At 48.1% G+C, this 16,523-nt stretch overlaps 1 protein-coding gene across 1 annotated transcript; it reads right to left on the reverse strand.

Annotated features, from left to right (window-relative positions):
- Window positions 1-770: 770 nt before the first annotated feature.
- Window positions 771-15,536, reverse strand: LOC149328162 (uncharacterized). The gene is made up of 5 exons (XM_089558912.1): window positions 15,432-15,536; window positions 12,370-12,530; window positions 12,164-12,258; window positions 11,320-11,409; window positions 771-955 (listed from the first exon to the last, which is right to left on the reverse strand). Exons 1-5 carry the CDS (start codon window positions 15,534-15,536, stop codon window positions 771-773), a joined length of 636 nt encoding a protein of 211 aa, XP_089415038.1.
- Between the last annotated feature and the right edge of the window lie 987 nt (window positions 15,537-16,523).

The following is a 16,523-nucleotide window of genomic DNA, read 5'->3' on the forward strand; positions in this document are numbered from 1 at the left end:
GGGGGGAGTAAAGTGGTGCCGCGGCTGTTTCGAGCGCATCACCGGTTGGGTCGGCAGTACTATTTCACAGGCGACTATCCGTTAGTCGATCTCACAGGCCCGTTTCGGTGCGTGAGTTGCAACTTCTCTGTCGAAGCTTAGCGACACAGCAAGGAAATCGCACGTGAGAAGAGGTGCCGTAGTTACTGGCGCGGAGGTTTTTGTATGGGCCTTCCTGGGCACACAAGCGCGCGAAAGCGCTGCGCAATTTTTTGGCTTTTGGCTGGCGCCGAGTCATTGCTGTAAAATATTTCCCCCGGAGTCAGCATTGAGCAAAGCCATCGGTTTCATTTCCTGCCGAGCTGCGAAGTAGCCTGAGGTGGCTGTACCTTGCTCTTCTACCATTACACTTTTCGGCCGATCATCCTGTGTGGAGTAGCAGGCCAGGGCCATGTTACCACCGGCCGACCTCTCCACCTTTCCCTCATTAAAATTCTTCTATCTATGGAATCAGCAGTCGACGTTTGCTGCGTAAAGCAACTCAACTTAGATCCGTCAATTTTTGTTCTTGCAAGGTTATGTGGTCTCTGGCTTTTGCTTGGAATCTCAATGCACTAAAAGGAAGCACAACGTGAGAGCATCCTAAAAATTTTAGCTATGGCTCCTTCGAAATGTGGTCTACCACAAGATTTGCATGGTTTATAGTAATGAGGCGTGTACTCAGGAATATGTCAGTGCAGCCAAGAAATGATGCTGCTACTTGCATTTTTTATTTCCTGCGCATAATTTGCCTAGGCAACATTATGTGCAGTGCGAGACAATTCAGCTCCATTTTGCACAATGTGTGGAAGCCGATACATGCAGATGGGGTAGAATATCTTCTTATTTCTGGCTCGACAGTTGTACCTGTATATTCGGTCACACTCCGGTGGAATACCTATGTGCACTGTGCTTGCTGTCTGAAGTAGCCGGCAAGCTGTTTGTAGAAAGAAAAGAAAGAACAATAATGTTTGGCCAAACTCATCAAAGCTTTACTGTAATCCCCTGTTCCCGTTTCGTGAATGACCGCTATAAAAATTATGTGTAGAGTTAAACTTCTTAAAGGCGCACACGGGATATCAGGTATTCCGTAATGAGGGACTTCGGTATAATTTTGGCCGAATTATGTTTAGCAGCGTGCCCTTGTTTCTCACAGCTCACTGTCATTTTAGATCGCAGCTTTAACCACCCGTTCTCGGATCATTCGTTGTCGTCGTTGTCATCTGCCAACTATAGCCAAATGAAGAGCACGGCAAATTTAAAAGTAAGGCTGTAACGAAGGATGGGCGCGAAATAAGGTGGAAAGAAGGGCGAGTAGTGGTTGTAAGGGATCAGTAGTGTACGCGGGGTCATCGGAACGCGGCTGGGGGCGCTCAAAGCGAAGTGTCTCCTTTCTTGGAACGCGGCCGCTCGCGAATGCGCCGGGAAGTACGGGTGTCCCCCGCTCCGCGGTACCAATTCGCGCACGTGCTGGCACGAATGTGTATTTGTGTTTGTTTTATTTTTATTTTGTGGTGGACAGGGTGATTTACCCTACGGTAGTTGGAGAGGCTGGCTATGCTCTCGATTAGCCAATCATATGAAGAGAGTAGAATGATTGGGTGCTACCAAATGTGGGCCGGGCCTTGAGGTCTTTAAAACCGGGCACCGGAGCCTCTGATCTTTTAGCTCTCCTCTATCTGCACGTGCCAGCGGTGGTGGCTTGGCTCGAGCCAGTAGGCAGGCCCGTGCAATTTCCTTTTCATCCTTCTCCCAGTCACAACAACAACAACAACAAAGCGGGGTTCTGCGCTAAGGTGAGATGCTATACATCTTCGGCTATGCCGAGTAGGGGCCTCCCCTAGTGTTAGCCAGTTCCACCTTTTTGTTGTTGTGTATCTCTTTGCTGTTTAATTTGTCTCTAGTGCCTAAACTTGTATATGCTGTAAATATCGGTATATAAAACTTCAAGTATTCGCCTTACCCCTGCATCTCAACTCTGTATCGATCGCTTCATGCAGAGACGCGACACATCAGTAGCTAGGCCAGAAAAGACCCCCGGTCCTTTATTGCGCATAGATTTATAGCTGCGGCTGCAGCGAGTGAAAGATCAGTTTTGACAATGCTCTAAGAAATTTGCCGAAACTTGCGATCATAAGTCAGCCGTTTAGGTTCCATGCGTGGCCGGGTTGTCCTGCGTGGAATGGCTGGCATGGTTGATCCAGCAGCTGCACCTGATGCTGTGAGCTGCGTGCTTGTGGCAAGTCCATCACGTGGCAAGTCCATGCTTGATCCACCAGCTGCACCTGATGCTGTGAGCCGAGTGCTTGTGGCAAGTCCATCACATGGCTCACCCTGTTCATCGGCGGTACCAGGACTTGAAGTTCTTGTAGCCTCGGAGCGGATGTCCACGTCGTCGTCGCTGTCATCCATGACGTTGTAGTGCTCTTGGGTTCGGAGAAGATGTTGCCTATTACGCCTTAGAAGACGGTCGTTGTCCATTCTCACGATGTGGGATCGGGGAGCCACCTTCTGGAGAACCATCGCTTTGCGCGACCATTGGCGGTCGTCACGAACCCGCACCGTGTCTCCTTGCTGCAGTGGAGGCAGTAGTTTGCCCTTGGACGACTGGCGGTGCTTGACTACCGGGCGCTCCTGTTCGACGCTGCATTCAGGCAGAGTAGTGCGCAGCCGACGACCCTGCAACAATTCTCCCGGTGATTGTCCGTCCTCTAATGGGGACGCGCGATATGATAAAAGACCCATCCAGAAGTCGTCACGAGACTCTCCAGTTTTCTTCATAATGCGCTTGACTATTTGTACTCCTTTCTCGGCCAAACCATTCGACCGCGGAAATTCGGGGCTCGAAGTAATATGGACAAAGTCATAGCGCCGTGCAAACTCCGCGAACTCTTGGGAAGCAAACTGAGGTCCGTTGTCGGTACACACTTGGGCAGGAATTCCGTACCGCGCAAAAATAGACGCAACCTTTGTAACGACTTCGCGCGCAGTGGTGACGGCGAGTTTCTCAACGTCTGGAAAGTTTGAATGCGCATCAAACACCACTACGTACATGTCACCAGCGAAATGAAAAAGGTCGATTCCCACCCGGTGCCATGGCACCTTTGGTGTTGGCCACAACATAAAAGGCTCAGAAGCTTGCTTGTAGGCGTACTTTTGGCATGCGCTGCATTTGCGAATGAGCGTTTCAATGGCACTGCCCATTCCTGGCCAGAAGATCAGGCCCCGAGCTCTGGCTTTACTTTTATTCAGCCCAAGATGTCCCGCGTGCAACTTCTGCAGCATCTCCACTCTCATTGTCTTCGGTACGACAATTTTGCATCCTTTCAGCAGTATTCCATCAATTTCCGATAGTTCTGCTGCAAATGGCTTTAACTCTCCTTCAATCTTAGTTCCTTGTGCCACCTGCTCCAAGACTTTGCTCAAGTATGGATCCGCTAAAGTCTCACTTTGCAGGCGCCGTTTTGTTGGTGTGCTTACTATGCTTGAGAGGACCTGTACAGCATGAACGTCGACGTCTTCGGTTGACTCCAGGACGGCACGGACGGCAGGAGCACGGGACAGCATGTCCGCCAACAGCAGGTCCTTGCCCGGAACAAACTGGAGTTCGTAGTCATAACGAAGAAGACGAATAAAGAAACGCTGCAGCCTTGGTGGCATATCTCCGATTGCCTTTTTCGCGATTGCCAGCAAAGGTCTGTGATCCGTTTCAATGACAATCTTGCGGCCATATACCAGCTGGTGAAACTTTTCACATGCGAAAACAATGCCCAGGGTTTCTTTCTCGATTTGCGAGTACCGTGTTTCGCTATCGGTGAGCGCTCGCGAAGCGTACATGACTGGGCGCCACTCACTGCCATGCTTCTGCAACAATGCTGCGCCTAACCCTAGCCCAGATGCGTCAGCCGAAATTTTGGTTTCTTTCTTCGCGTCGAAGGAGGCCAGCACAGGAGGCGTTGTTAATGCTTCGCAGACCTCTTTCCACTCACGCTCATGAGCCGAACTCCAGTCAAAAACGACGTTCTCCTTCACCAAGCTGCGAAGTAGGGCCGTTTTATCGCTCAGTCGAGGCACGTACTTGCGGAAATAGTTAACGACTCCAAGCATTCTGCGGACTGCACTTTTGTCATTCGGGTGTGGCATAGCTTGAATGCTTGAAATTAGATCAGAACTCGGCAGTATGCCATGTTCACTGATGACGTCTCCAAGAAATGTTATTTCCTTCACACCGAAGGCACACTTCTCACGGTTGAACGTAAGACCAGCTTCCTCTGCCCTTCTCAGTGCTGCTCGCAAGCGCTCATCATGCTGCTGTTTGCTGTTGCCACAGATTAGCACGTCGTCAACATATACATGAACCCCTGGCAGGCCGTCGAAGATCTCTGCGAGCGTCTTCTGGAAGACCTCACTAGCAGACGAAATACCGAAAGGGAGCCGAAGGAATCTGTAGCGGCCGAACGGAGTCGCAAACGTGCATATTCGCGACGTGGCCTCAGCTAACGGTATTTGGTGGAAGCCGGAGTTTGCGTCAAGGCGGGAAAACAGTCGCGCCCCTGACAATTCGCACTCAATGTCTTCACGTCCGGGCATAGGGTAGTGCTCACGCATGATGTGCTTGTTAATTTCTCTTGGGTCCATGCACACCCGGAGGCTTCCATTCTTTTTGCGAACTATGACCAAGGGACTCACCCATTCGGTGGGCTCGTCTACCCTTTTGATGATGGACGCCTTCTCCATGCGGTTGAGCTCTTCACGTAGTGGTTCCCTTAGGGAGAAGGGTACCCTCCTAGCTGGTTGTACGACTGGAACCGCACCGGGCCGCAGGACCATCTTGTAGTGTCGTTTGACGCAGCCGGTTCCACTGAAAAGGTGCGGGGCCGTTTGCTCTGGTGTTTCATGCCCATCCTGCATGTTAACGGCATCGACAACTGTTGGAATGAGGCCAAATTGCAGGCATGTGTTAAAGCCAAGGATTGCTTGTCGGCCTTTTTTCACGATAAAAAAATTCGTCTCGTGCTTCGCTTTGTTCAGGAGCAGTGATGCTGTGGCGACACCCACGTGCTTGATAACGCTGCCATTGTAGGCAGTAAGAACCGCTGTACTCTTGCGCAGGGGCGTTGTACTGCAGATGCGTCGAAAGATGCTGAGGGGAAGAAGGTTTGCCTGGGAGCCCGTGTCAACTTTGAAACTGATGACGCATCCGGCAATCTGGCCGTGCATTGTCCAATCTAGCCCTGCTTGCCTGTTGACACTACATATGCTGACGTCCAAAACTTGGAAGTTTTCATCGCTTTCCACCTCTTCCTGTACTTGGTTGACTTGGCGACTTCTGCAGCACAACGAGAAATGATTCATTCTTTTGCAAGTGTAGCAGCGCTTCCCGTAAGCTGGACACTGTCGCGGCGCGTGCGCCTGGTTGCACTGCTTGCATCGAATCCGCCTTTCTTTACCAGGCTGGTTTCTTACGGCGTAGTCAACGTGGACGTCGCCTTTGGACCAGGTAGCATTTTGCTGCGCGGCAGTCTCCGCTGCCTTACACATCTCTTCTGCTTTCTGCAATGTGAGACTCTTATCTCGTAGCATTTTTTCTCTGAGCGGGGTACTATTAGTGCCGAAAACAATCTGGTCTCGTACCATGGATTCTTCAAGGCCACCAAAATTGCAGAGCTTAGCTTGCGTTCTGAGGTCTCGTGCAAAGGGCTCAAATGGCTCGGACTCACCTTGTACCCGCATACGAAATGCATGCCTCTCGTAGACTTCGTTTTCTTTTCCGTCGAAGTAACTGTCAAATTTCTTGAGCAGCGTGTCGTAATCATCTTTGCACTCATCTTTCGCGTAGCTGAAGTTGTTGTAGATGTCCAGGGCCTCGTCGCCGGCAGCGCTTAGAAGGATCGCTGCTTTGACTGCTGCTGACTTTGGGGTGGCGGTCGACGTCGCTGTCTGAACAGTTGCAGCTTCTGCTTGAATATTAGCCAGTTTCTTCTGACATTCCCAGTCAACTGCAGTGGTCCCGGCGGTTTCACGATGTCCATTGCTTCGGCTGCTTGAATAATCCAGCTGGGCACACCGGGCCACTTCTGACACCATGTATCGATCGCTTCATGCAGAGACGCGACACATCAGTAGCTAGGCCAGAAAAGACCCCCGGTCCTTTATTGCGCATAGATTTATAGCTGCGGCTGCAGCGAGGGTAAGGGAAAGGAAGAAGGGGCGTTGACATGTTATCAGGCCGCTTGCTTGATAGCCACATCTGATACAAACTCCTCACAAGACCGTCTCTGACGGGGCACCCCTGGTGCGAAGGAACGCTTCAGTCTTCGGTTCTACAAACCGTCTCTGGCGGGGCACCTCTGGTGCGAGGAAGAAGAAGAACCTGTGAACTTTACTGGCGCAGTCAACAGGATCCTGCGGCCATCGGAAGACGGCGCAGGAAGAAGACTGAAGGCAGGGAGAAAGGCGACGACAAGGCAACAGGTCAGCGTTCGAGAACGGACCTGCGGAGAGACGGCGGCAAGGATGCAAGGACTACGGCAGTAGTCCAGCGACGCAGGACTGCATTCGGTCAAGAAAAGCAGCGCGTTGAGAACTCGATGGTCACCGAGCCGGTAGGACAGTTGAGGGGTACGGAAGGCGGTATGGAGAGTTATCCAAGCCGGCCCTCACTCGGTGTGAGGTGCCGAGTAGAATTGGCGAAAGCGCGCTTAGCTTATTATCAGGCTGAGCTTGCAAAGGTGAATGGAGGAAAGGCGCCGCTAAGCGAGGAAAAACATCCGGATTTGCAGGTGTTAGATGCAAGGCGCCAGCAGCTAGCGCTCGAGCTGGCTAAGCTCAAAGAGTCTACAAGAGCTAGTCAACTAGCCAGAGAGAACTGCTCCGAGTCCCGAGCAGAGAGGCCGCCAATTGTGGAAGGCAAAGGCCAGCCAGCTTTCCGCGAAACTGGAATCTCTCGTTAAGAAAGTATCGTGACGGAACGCAGCGTCGCGGTATTAGAGGCGGTGAACGCGCTCTCCGGCGATCCAGCTGCACAGGTTAGCTCTACCCCAAATGACACCAGGGACGCGGACGCGAGTTCAGGAAACGACCAGCGACGTCAGATGCCAAATCGGCGAGCTAGTGACAGGAGGAAACCTAACGTTGCCGCATGGCAGACGATGTCGGGCAGGTGGCAGGAAGTGACACGTAGCGTTAGTGATGACAGGGACATTCCATCCGAGGCAGAGAGCGGAGGTGGGCCTGTTGTGCCTACCGGGCAGAGCGCCGCGCAATTGTCGAACGCACTCGATGGGCGTCCGATCAGGTCTTTCGAGGAGAAGGAAATGCGTGACGACTTGCCACAAGGCAAGCTCGGGTCAAGCGACGGCGAGTCAGCTCGTGCAGCAGACGATGCCACGAAGCCGGCCAACGCCCATCAAGCAGGGAGCGGCGATTTAAATGTTTGCCCGTGCAGGAACGGTGAAAATAGCTCCAAACGCTCCAAAGTACCAGGAGACAGGTGCATAGCTAAGCGGCGGGTGGAACAGTACGTTCCGTGCTGCGGTACGCCAAATTATGTGCAGCAAAGCCGGTCGCAGTGTTACTGTTGAACTGGGCAAGAGATATGTTCCTTATGCAGCACGCGGTCCGTACGGGTGCGCCGACGAGAGCGCGCCCTTAGGGGCGTCGTATGGTCAAGGATTTGGACCTATTGAGGATCATGACGTGTTTGATCCTGGAGGGCACTAGCTGTTTAGTTCTTGCCCCGCTGTGGCACCAACCTAATGAGCATAGTGGCCATTAGGCGTTCATCGTGTTGAGACACGTGGTGGCTCGAACGCACACAGGAACGCGCGGTGCGACTAAGGAGGCTCACGTGGCCGCTTACGGACCCAATATGAGTGCCAATGAACGCTCCGGTTGCGAGTGTCTGTGTGCATGTGTGCCCATTCGCGAGGACGAGTGTGTACTTGGAGGTGGTGAATTGGGTGCAACCCACCAACTTGGACGCCGTGTTACGGCGCACGGCAGGCATGCCACTGTATTTATTTGAGTGTGCAATTTGCCTACGTTGTGTTAGTTCCCGTGTGCACTTCGGTTTTGGTTTTTTTGGTGCCTGTGCTGGTGTAGCTGCGGTATGTCACCCACAGGTTGGTTCTGTGACCCGCACCGATCCCTTCTTTGTTGTAATTCTAAAAGTGGCATTTGAGCCCTTTGTAGAATCTTGGGAAGGGCGTGTAAGGGATCGATAGTGTACGCGGGGTCATCGGAACGCGGCTGGGGGCGCTCAAAGCGAAGCATCTCCTTTTTGGAATGCGGCCGCTCGCGAATGCGCCGGGGAGTACGGGTGTCCCCCGCTCCGCGGTACCGATCCGCGCACGTGCTGGCACGAATGTGTATTTATGTTTGTTTTTATTTTTATTTTGTGGTGGACAGGGTGATTTACCATACGGTAGTTGGAGAGGCTGGCCATGCTCTCGATTAGCCAATCATATGAAGAGTGTAGAATGATTGGGTGCTACCAAATGTGGGCCGGGCCTTGAGGTCTTTAAAACCGGGCTCCGGCGCAAGAAAAAGGGTTCTGGGCTAAGGTGAGATGCTATGCATCTTCGGCTACCCCGAGTAGGGGCCTCCCTAGTGTTAGCCAGTTTCACCTTTTTGTTGTTGTGTATCTCTTTGCTGTTTAATTTGTCTCTAGTGCCTAAACTTGTATATGCTGTAAATATCTGTACATTACTTCAAGTATTCGCCTTACCCCTGCATCTCATCTCATCACAAGACCGCCTCTGACGGGGCACCCCTGGTGCGAAGGAACGCTTCAGTCTGCCAGTTCTACAAACCGTCTCTGGCGGGGCACCTCTGGTGCGAGGAAGAGGAAGAACCTGAAATTTACTGTGGTGTAAGAGAGAATGGCGAAAGCATAAGGCGGAAAGCTGAGGATTAAGGTACGGCTGGCAGGCAAGAGGAGTCGCTCTCAGTTTGCGCCAGCTGCCAATTACCGACTTCTTAAACGCGTATCGCTTCTAGCTGCGCAAAAGTGACTGCTTAGAAAAAGGTTATTTAACATTCAATGGAGACGAGGAGTAAGAACGGGAAACATTTAGAGCACAAGACAGGACACATATTAAAACTGAGACGATAAGAAAAAGACAGTAGTACAGAGGAAAATGGATCGTTATATACAGATGTTGAGAGCGACTGCGGATGTATGCGGTAGCAGCAACATACGCCAGCAACCCCTACGTTGTAGGCGGCACACATTGTAGGGCTTATGAGCAATGACGCACTGCCTTATCCAAGTGAGATAATTAGTTTAGCAGGGTGTATCTCGCTAAAATTATGTTCTAATCAGCGTAAAATCTATCAAACAACTGCTATTGAATGCATTGACAGCTGCAATGCCAACCAGCACATACCGTACCTTCTATGGGTACCGCTTGCAGACTCTATGCTGTTTAGCATGGGGATGGGCATGCGCTACTTTAAATGTGCCGGTCACGCACCTCATGGCCTACTCCAAACCAAGTTGTGTCTTTCATCGCTTCGCCGTTCTTCCTTGAAGCATTGAGACAAACACATTGCAATGCCTCGGAGGGAACAACCGTTGCACAGCATCGCTCTAAACAACTGACAGTTGTTCGTTCAGTGCAGTAGTTTAGACACCTTGTGGGACAAAGCACAGAGCTTCGCATTCGAATCTTAAGGAAAGTTCAAGCATTGTCCCAGTTTTATTCCTAAATACGTTGCAAAAATTACGCTGCGCTGAGATTTTCCGAACAGGAAGTACCGTAATTATCGGTTAAGGTTTCGGTATTTCACCTCCATCGAATTGCATAAGCCGCGGAGAGAAGTCCGGACTTTTCAGTCAAGCTGTCCTGAGGGTTTCACCACACATCCACCATCGGCAGAAGTATTTGACTCGCCTGACCTTGTACTCTCTGTGTAACTGTCGTAGTGACCAACTCACTTTGATGAGCGCGAATGCAGAAGGTGGAAGTGCGGTGTTCCAAGAATAACTGCAGACTGGGGAACAGGCTATCTAAGTAAACAATCAGCCTGCGCGGCGTTTTCACAGCAGTGTAAAAGATTTACCCTTTTTAAATTGAATTTAGCCAATTTCAGTTAGGTTTTTAGTCATATGAGCTAATTAAAGCGCGTCAGTTGCACATCACATTTTCATTCATGCTCGGAGAGACTGCATTGATGATGATGCATACGAAAGAACAAAAAAAATAACTGAACAGTGATATGGCGTTTTCAAATCGCATTAAAATTGGAGTGCGTTTATTATCTCCAAAAACCAAACCTTCCATAACTTTTAGAGAGTGAAAAGAAAACGGAAATACTTTCAGATCACTCCGGTGACCCGCGTTGGAGCAATGCGAAAGCAAAGCGCCCACGTGCTATATTGATGTACGTGGCTGCTCTGAAGTCCATGTACTATATTAACGTCCACGGCTATTGTGACGTCTAAGTGTATTTTTGTTGTTTTTTTCACGTCAAATTAATTAACTAATTACAGCTCATCAGCAGAATTTTTCCCGTAGCAACATTTTATCACACTGCCGGTCACAATCACCCTTTCGCACATTTATCTTCAGAGAATGACGTAATTGTGCGGACAAAGTTGCAGACACTTTTTGCTGACACGACCGATCCATATAGTCCTGTTTCATTTAAAAAAAAGCAGAAACTAGGCGTTGGCTCATATAAAAGATTAGTCGCAAATCTGACGCGGAAGACGCGCCTGCGAACCTCTGACAAATCTTATGCTTTCACTGCTGCGCGACCATCAGCGCGTGAACCTCGTTCAAAACGGCACTTCAGATCTGCCCGCTTTGGCGTTTAAGCGACAGTCCGTCTGTCAGCCTGTGCGTGTTTGCGTACCTGCGTGAGTCAGCTTATTTCTAGACTTTGGCCGCGATCCAAGCCACCAAGCAGGTTGCAGTATGAGGTGGTTGGGAGGGGATGATGGAGCTTGAGCAGAAAGGCGGTGTGGTGTCGGGCACACACCTAGGCCCTACGCGATTGCAGAGGGCTTAGAAGGTGCCCATACGTGCTCCCAAAGGAGGGTGCTCTGGGTGCTCCTTCTTGGACCGGTTGGTGACAGAGAACTCTCCGAAGAAGCCTTCTATGGGTGCTCTTTCGTGTACTTGCCGTATTGTACGGATTACGTCTGCACGAAGGTCGAGGTGTGGGATCCGTATACAGACTCTCAAGGCAAAAAATTGCGACATTGTAGCTTGAAGAAATCTCTGATCTTATAACGCTGGAAAAAAACTTTACATAAAGAATTCCTCGCGCACAAATTTGTTGGAGTAAGCTCACCTCTTCCACACGAGAGTCCAAAAGAAACGAGAATGAAGCAGCCGTTATGCGGGTCGGCGTACATAATCTTGAACGAACACGACAGCCCCTCTGAAAAGTCCAAAATGAGAAGAGAATGAATTTGTTTATATCTCTGCAGGATTTAACCTATAAAAATTTTTCTTTCGCTTCTAGCAGCACAAGGAACCGTGGTATGTTAGTCATTTTGTCTTCAATAGCGATATTTCCGCAAGAATGTCTTCAAGCAACCAGAGGCACTTATAACCGTCTTGTACACGGTAAGCAAAAATAGGGGCCAGGTAGGGATGTCTTATTCTTGCAAATTTTTCATCGTAACATAGTACTTTCTTCTATTCAATCCACTACTTGAAGAATCATGTGGTGCCAAGCTAAACTTTTTGAAACGAATCACAATTAGGCGACAAGTTTTTGAATCCTTTTCGAATAACTGCCAATGATTACTGCTGGTGTGGATGTTTAACAAAAGGCGCCCTTACTTTTCGTGTCCGAAACCTTGGTCTGTATTTTCTTTCGTCAAGCCCCACGCGAGCACGCGTGCTCTTCATACCCTCTTCAGATATAACTCTCTCCACATCCGGGCGGCTCGTGTTGCGCGCACTCGAAGGTCGGGTTGCTCTAACTCGGCATCTGGCAAATGATCTCCGTCGGAATGGAAGAGCTGGCGTTGACATTAGCGAGAATCGTAATCGTCCTTAAAATTTTTTCCCAGCATTGGTTAAATGTGTCACACTTTCTTCAGGCACCTTGTAAAGGTTCCCACACTAAAAACGTTGCAGAAAGTTTTAAAAAGATGTTTAGAGTTGATGTAAAAGTATGTACTTACCTAGAGATGTCTTGTACGTGATGACATTACGACGTCGACGGACACCAGTCCTGGTGGGGGTTAGACTGGTAGTAAGGTTTGTCACAAACGCTTTCCTGCGTGGAGAGCAGGCCGGTGTTATATACATGATATTTTATTCAATATATCCTTAATTGGAATGGCAGTAAAAGAAGCAAAAGTAAGTAACAGAATCTCTGTGTACCTACATAATTTGTGGTGTCCGGGGCGGGGCGTAGTACACAATGTATTGAAATATGTTTCCACCAATATAGCTCATCCTCATCATTGCTTGACAGAGTGTTCGAAGGGCGACGGGGAAGTTTATGGTCTGCTTCGTTACAAACAGCAGGTCAGGAACGGTTGTAAACTGAAATTGAACATTGTAGAGGCTGAATAATAAACAGCATGCAGCGCATTTAAATACTCCTCAGCACACCGTCATAATGGAATCTACATACGCTTGCGCAGTTTTGCAGCTGATGCAATAGTTATGCAGTTAGTTATGCAGGTTCTTCTATAGAACAACCGGGAACAAGAATAATTTACCTGCATTTAAGACACCCTGAAAGGGTCCCAGGTATCACAAGTGACAAATATTTACAAACGCACCGCCAATAAAGTTAAAGGACGGTCATTACTTTGCCCGGCCCGTTAGGCATTGCTATTTCACGACATGGTGAGGTATTTCATATCTCCAGGGTTCTGGTTAGTTTTGCTTAGTTTTCACACGTACTCGTTTTTTGACTATCTCTGCTCTCCATTCCGCCACTCAAGCATCGCGGCGCCATCGTCGACCCTCTCCTCAGGAGGCGCCTTGCGCGTCACCTCCCGCAGGCGGACCACGATATATTCCTGCACTTTCGCCATCCTCTCCCTCGGTCTTTCAAGGTATCCATTCCACTTTCATGACAACTTCACGGCGGGAGGTACTCGTGGCAGCCACCCTGCACTGCCCCCTTACGTTGACGTCATCCCTTATTCCTCTCATAGTAATCACCTTGCAATTATGCTTTTCTCTGCTTTCAACACACCCTTCACCTTCTACGGTAACTATCCACCTGTTGACGATTATTTCGTTCTCACGGCACCCTCTTCTTGCCATGGCAAGCCCCTTCCGGACAGTCTCCGTGGCAAACACGCACCAGTGGCGCCTTCTTGCAATTTATTTATTTATTTATTTATTGATACTGCAGGCCAATAAACTGGCCCTAGCAGGACGGGCAATACAGTAAAGAATGTGGCAATGCAAAAAACAAAAAACTCTAACGAAAAATAATGCTGGGTATAGCAGTGTTACTCAATCAATACATTCTGACACCAGCACGATAACTAACAAGACATGAAGAGCGCCTCACCCTCCTCCTTTCCCTGTAACCAGATTCCGGTCGAGGATTCCGCCGCTTTCGCGACACCCTCCTCGTTCCACTCGATCACGCCTCTTGATGGTTCTGATGGTTCCCACCCACCGCTTGCGCATTTCCGCGCTTACGTTACACTCTCTTCCTTCCACGGTAAACCTCCTTCGAGTGCTTCCTATGGTAACGCGCCCACCGGTTTTGCTGATTACTAGGACATACTGCTACTACTACTACTACTACTACTACTACTACTACTACTACTAATAATAATAATAATAATAATAATAATAATAATAATAATAATAATAACAATAATGCTACTACTACAACTAGTACTGCTGCCACTACTACTAGCATTAATAATAACACGTGAAACCCGAGAACAGGCACTTGAGACCTGTAGCGCTAAAAAGAATCACTGCATTTGAGTTCCATTCTTCCGACCCGCTTGGCAACCCAAAATGGGATTTAAAGTACGAAGGCGGCGTCGTGAAGAAAAATGCTTACGAAAGGCACCAATGATTGTATACTTCACGCTTTATAATATTGTTAGGGTGGGTGTAAGTAGAAAGAACATTAATTCTGAACTCTGCAAATTAATTCTTTTTCAGTAGTGCGGAAGAACCATGAAATCCAATTCACAGCGCGAAGCCGTACTCCGGAGTTCTCGATCTTTCCTTAAAAACCGTATATGAGCTTAGCTGAAAAGCACAGCCTACCTCTCGGGCAATAGAAGGCATTTTTGCGCACATTATCAAAGAGTTACAAAAAAAGAAAAAACTGATAATGGCGCAAGAAACGAGGACACAGAAGGCGCACAAAGGACAGGACTGATGCCTTCCGTGTCCTCGTTTCTTGCGCCATTAGCAGTTTTTTTTTTTCTTTCAACATGAATCAACTCGCCCAAACTAGTTTTACTTGAGTTATCAAAAATTCGTGGGCGTTCATTCAGATTGATGCAAGGAGGCAATGGGACAGTAAGTGGCCTCTGTTTTCGTGAGTGCTTTGTTTACATGACCTAAATTCATTTCCTTCAATGACATCTTAGGTAGTATGTGGCCCTGCAGCGGTCGTTCAAACAAACCGATGCTCAGCTATTGAAACGCAGCGGTGATAATCTGCCGCATAGTCACAGATATTCAGGTGTTTGTATGCAGATCTAAAACACATCTCAGGAAGCGAGCGTTTATGGACAAACAAAACCGCCTGACAGCAAGGAAAAAAGTGCAAAATCAGGAAATATAAAGAAATTTCATTATTCTGCTCAAGATAAAGATACATATATTTTAACACAGATTAATTATACACATCCATACACACATCACATAGGTGACTCCTGAATAGGCCAGCTTTGGTTAGACATTCTTCAACGCCTCATAACCACCTGTATATAATCAGGGATTGCTCGCAGGCAGTCGTCTTCCAATTAAATGGATACTATCGATATCTATTATGAAACAGCAGAAAAATTATACTGCTTTCGACATGACAGCAACAAATAAACACCAAAATAAGCTACCCCATGGAAACAGGCTACTGTGCGCATAAAGAAGCTCCACACACGGTCGTGTTAAATCTCCGGTTATTCAGAAGTGGGAGCAACTTCCGGGGTTAGAAATACTGGTGCAATAGTACTTCAGTATTCGGAAGCAAACTTCCAGTAATAGCAGTATACGGATACCAAGTTTGCGTTCCATCTAATCGGTAGCTCTGCCTTACTTCGCTAGAGACATGTGTCGGTGAGAGGCCTGCTTTATTAGACACCTCGTATGCAATGCTGCTCACAAAATCGCCTTACCTCTCACTGAATGCGAAGTATTGTTTTCAAGGACATTCTACAGCGCCGAGGCAGCCATTGAGCACATATTAAAGCATTGTGAAAAACCTCCAGGGACAGTTAATTTACTCACGTCACTGGCATATTGGTGCTCCATGAACAATGGATTATCTTCATAGAGCACAGCAGTAGTGATCTCTGCTAGGGATAGCGTATAGATGGCCAAAATGATTGCCATAGGGGCATGTACTCAGTTTACACTTGAAGAGCAGCACTGGAACCCACGACGATGTAGCTGTCAGCTCGTGCAAGAAGGTGCTGCGAATATTGGATCTCAGCAGCCAATTCAAAGATCCTTTTCTTCATTCATTTCCTTATTGCAATTCTGGCAGTAACCACGACAAAGGAGATAGTACTGGCACGTCGAATATTGACCTACTTAATCATCTATGTCGAAGTGTAGCTTCTTATCAGATGACAAATTGACTAACTAGATATTCTGTGCCTTCGGCGTTCTTGATCGTTATGAAGCCGAAAGGTCACGCCAACAGGCTGACATTGCTTATACATTTTAACATATATCCGTAAATTCTGTACACAAATAGCCAAAATGCGCATAAATGAAACAAAAGGAAGTAGGCACTTCTGCCAATGCATACTTCTCAAATTATTTGAATAACGCCGATAAAACACCTAAATTATGCTTTACGCTTTCCGGAAGGAGGGAAGAAATATAGTTTTTCTTGGTCGAACGGCGATAGCTTCACTAAACCGCGCTCTGCTTGAGAAATAGATGTTCAAAACTTTGTGAGGACCCCCAGGCATGAATTGCATCTTTTTATTCCGTGATATATTCAAATAAAGTGTATAACAATAATTATTGAATGATGAAGTCATTCGCAAAAAGCTGTCAGTACAGAGCCGAGGCAGCCGTTTTAAAAGCGCTTATATTAAATGCACTTCAAAATCCACTACAATGGAGGCACAGATTATATTTTATTGAGACTGCAACAAGAGGGCTTTAAAATATAGAGCGTGCACTTCATATACCATCAGCATATGTTACACATAAAAAGTAGGGGTGTGCGAATATCAAATTTTTCGAATACTAATCGAATACGAATACTTGATTCCGAATATCGAATCGAATATCGAATAATCAAGGACAGACGCATTTAACCACTACAAAACATTTGTTTGAGCACCCAAGAATATCACAGTTCTA

This window comes from Amblyomma mixtum, chromosome 9 (genome assembly GCF_055824585.1).
Source record: "Amblyomma mixtum isolate Tamu chromosome 9, ASM5582458v1, whole genome shotgun sequence".
Classification (NCBI taxonomy): Eukaryota; Metazoa; Arthropoda; class Arachnida; order Ixodida; family Ixodidae; genus Amblyomma; species Amblyomma mixtum.